Source organism: Pinus tabuliformis, chromosome 8 (assembly GCF_031772625.1).
Source record: "Pinus tabuliformis cultivar Carrire ecotype Pingquan chromosome 8, CPIR1, whole genome shotgun sequence".
NCBI classification, from domain to species: Eukaryota; Viridiplantae; Streptophyta; class Pinopsida; order Pinales; family Pinaceae; genus Pinus; species Pinus tabuliformis.
In genome coordinates this window covers 410,519,711-410,522,918 of record NC_142294.1, presented here as the reverse complement: position 1 = coordinate 410,522,918, position 3,208 = coordinate 410,519,711, and the positions used below count along the sequence as shown (strand labels likewise).

At 34.2% G+C, this 3,208-nt stretch overlaps 1 protein-coding gene across 1 annotated transcript; it reads right to left on the bottom strand.

Annotated features, from left to right (window-relative positions):
- Window positions 1–328: 328 nt before the first annotated feature.
- On the bottom strand, window positions 329–2,724 carry LOC149235800 (cysteine protease XCP1-like). Its single transcript, XM_089368671.1, has 5 exons — window positions 2,277–2,724; window positions 1,372–1,604; window positions 907–1,047; window positions 597–806; window positions 329–418 (listed from the first exon to the last, which is right to left on the bottom strand). Exons 1-5 carry the CDS (start codon window positions 2,722–2,724, stop codon window positions 329–331), a joined length of 1,122 nt encoding a protein of 373 aa, XP_089224797.1.
- Between the last annotated feature and the right edge of the window lie 484 nt (window positions 2,725–3,208).

The following is a 3,208-nucleotide window of genomic DNA, read 5'->3' as shown; positions in this document are numbered from 1 at the left end:
ATAAAATATTTATTGACTATACTATAGTAATGGAACACTATAACTAACTAGTGAAAAATCCTTGGTTTATAACAACTCTAACTAACCAGTAACAACCATAAGTTACCAGTGAAGTCTCTCATTTCTTCACAAACAACAATTAATAAGCCATCAAACACAGATCCAAATAACAGGTACACTATAGGAACAATCAGATAAAATTCGTATGTACATATAGCTTTTATTTTCTTAAACAAGCTTGCGAATCCATGGCAAGTGAGACAGCCTTGTCAATGGTAGCTAAGTTGTGCAAACTTTTTTATTACGTCGTTTTACTCAGTTATTATGTTCATTCACTGCGCGACCTTGTTTTCAAACGAGCTCGAATAGCGTTGAGCAGGAAATTCGAAGCAAGGTCCTCGCACCAAATCCTGGATCTCTGTAAATGCAACAAGAAAAATCACTATTATCATATCTATTAATAATACGCAAATATATTGTTTACAGTAACTTTTATGCATAGAATTAGGAAATGTTTCCTGAAATGAAAATAAAAATGGGCCAGGTGAAAATAAGATGTATGTAATGTTACATCGATTTTTGATGGGATAAGCAACCATCTGGTAGATCCCACATTGTCCTTTCTTTCTGCCGATAAGCTTGTCAAACCAGCCGACGCTCCTGTCAAACTTGATGTATCCCTTTTCTCCCCACTCAGTACCCCATGAATTCTTTGCGATAATGTATTCAGACCCTTCTTCCTGGCCAAAACCAATTGCTATAAGACCGTGATTTATGTGGGTTCCACAACTCCCTGACAGCACGCCCTGCAATAGAAAACACAAACCCTCATGAAAAAATTATTTACAAGTAACCATGCGAAGAGACAGTCAGTAGAAATGATGCTCTACTGTGTATAGTTCTTACGCCTTGGTAATTCTGGAAATTTCTGCTAGAGGCATCGACCCCAATACTGAGGGGCTGATTAACCAGCGCTTTTAAAAAGGCTTGTGGATTGTTCTGAGGCACATCCTCGTATTTATCGATCGTTGCAACTTTGGCATTCAACTGAACATGGACATGCAGCAGCAGAAAATCAGGAAAACAATATTCAAATCCAGATACATTTGAATATACAAGATTCATATGCAGAAACATTAATAAAATTCCATTTCTTCCTATATCACTACATCTAAACCTATTTGGCATCATTTTCTAGAACATGAATGAATATCTCAGAATTTTAAAGATAGATAAATTAATTTAATTACAATTAATCAGATTCAAAAATATTCCGAAAATCTACAATAACAAATCTACGCGAATCTAATCTACTCTAACTAAAACTTGCAAACCTATTTTTAATTTTTTTACTAAAACTTGCAAACCTACCTTATCCGTTCTACATTGTCCATTTATGCCAGTGTAAGGATAAGTTGATTCTGAACTAATTCCCTTATTTGAAATAATGAATTCATATCCAAAGTCCACAACTCCCCCGTCGCAACCCTTGTTTGTGGTAGTGCAATCAATAAGCTCTTGCTCGGAAAGGGAAACAAGTTTGCCAGTCGCGATGTGGTTGATGCTTTCTACCGCTCCAGCTACGGTGAAAGCCCAACAACTCCCTGGATAATATAGAACACACCCACAAATTAAAACGCTAGTGAATTCGGTTCAATCAATGTTTAATAAATAAATCTCAATTGAATTTAACGTTCCGTTGAAATTTCGCTAAGCATTTACCTCAGTTGCAACCAGATAATAATGACAATAATACTTCAATCCAGCTACTAAACATACTAATGACAATAATACTTCAATCCAGCCACTAAATTGGTGGAATCACTAAGTATGGTTCATAATCAGGACAAGTTATAATTGATAATTTGATTTACAACGAAACCCTATCATATACTTGTTATGTGATATTATGGATCACAGAAACTTCAATTCAATAATTATCTTAATAATTAAAAAATCTAAATTCAAAGTAAAAATATAAAATTTTAATAAGTTTTTTTTAAAATACTATATAAAAATTATAGTAGATTTCTTCTGAAAATATTGTATAAAGTTTTTATGTCCTTAAACATGGGTGGAGCGTTTAAGACCTTTCTTTAACTCTATATAGTATTTCCAGAAGAAATCTATCACAATATAATATAAACTCCAACGGTAAAAGTCTGCACATTTAGAGAAAAGGACTGGCTTATTAACAGAGCTAAGCCCATAACTGAAATTTAGCTGCATTGAGGCTTCTTGACATTAATTTAAATTTCACAGATGAACAAACTCACCGCATTGATCTTGATATTTCACAGGGGTCACTGCACCTTTCGTCCTCCAATCTAAAGAGGTGGGCAGATCAGTTACGTTTTCATATCTGAACGACCCGCCATAACCTGTAGGCTTGGTATATCTCTGAGGTACATTACTTAAGTATGTTGATTTAAATTCATCATGACTTATATCTGCATATTTGTTAATGCCAAGCCAGTAGCTCAAGTTCTTCTGATTAACTTCATCTATATATCTCAGATTGTCTTTGAAAATCTCGTATCTCTGTTGCTTCTCCTCTGCCAATGTATAGGCCTTGTTGTGCTTGGCAAGCCATGATTCATAGAGACTCACAGTTCTGTCCTCACTGAGAAGATCCTCAGGGGAGTATCCGAAGTCCCTCGCAGATGTCGAGGCGATGAGTATTAGCCATGCCAGGAAGAATGGAGGGAGAAACGTGCAACCCATGGGTATTACCATGAGTTCCTTTAATATAATGTCTCTGAATATTATCTCAAGTATTCAATTTGATTTCCTCAAACTCCAAACTTCAAGTCACTGGGACTTGTATTCTGAGTCGTCTCTTTTTTAAGTAATGTAATATAACAAATTACACAATTCCTTGGAACAAAAATAGGATCTCAGAGTAAAAATAGCTCCATATTCGTTCGAAATTTTCCCAATTAAATAAATTTATACGGATAGAATAAGGATTGATGATAGAATTTAGTTCCATATTACTTGGAAATAATATAATATATAATTATATATTATATTTAACCACCAAAATTGGATTTATCAATATTATTTCTTATCCTATCCATATTAATTAGAAAATAATTCCAGCTATTTTTTTTTTTCTCTCATTTAAGATTTGTTGATGCAAAATGTGAAGCATAATCCTTGGTTATATGATCTCCACAGATTGGATGATAGTGACCTTATAAGTCCA

Bases quoted from the DNA above. Each gene is read 5' to 3' on its own strand.
- LOC149235800 (XM_089368671.1), bottom strand. From the start codon at position 2,724: ATGGGTTGCACGTTTCTCCCTCCATTCTTCCTGGCATGGCTAATACTC. The intron at 1,048-1,371 runs GTAGGTTTGCAA...GTCCATGTTCAG, and splicing joins GACAATGTAGAACGGATAAG to TTGAATGCCAAAGTTGCAAC. The intron at 419-596 runs GTTGCTTATCCC...TTGCATTTACAG, and splicing joins AATGTGGGATCTACCAGATG to AGATCCAGGATTTGGTGCGA.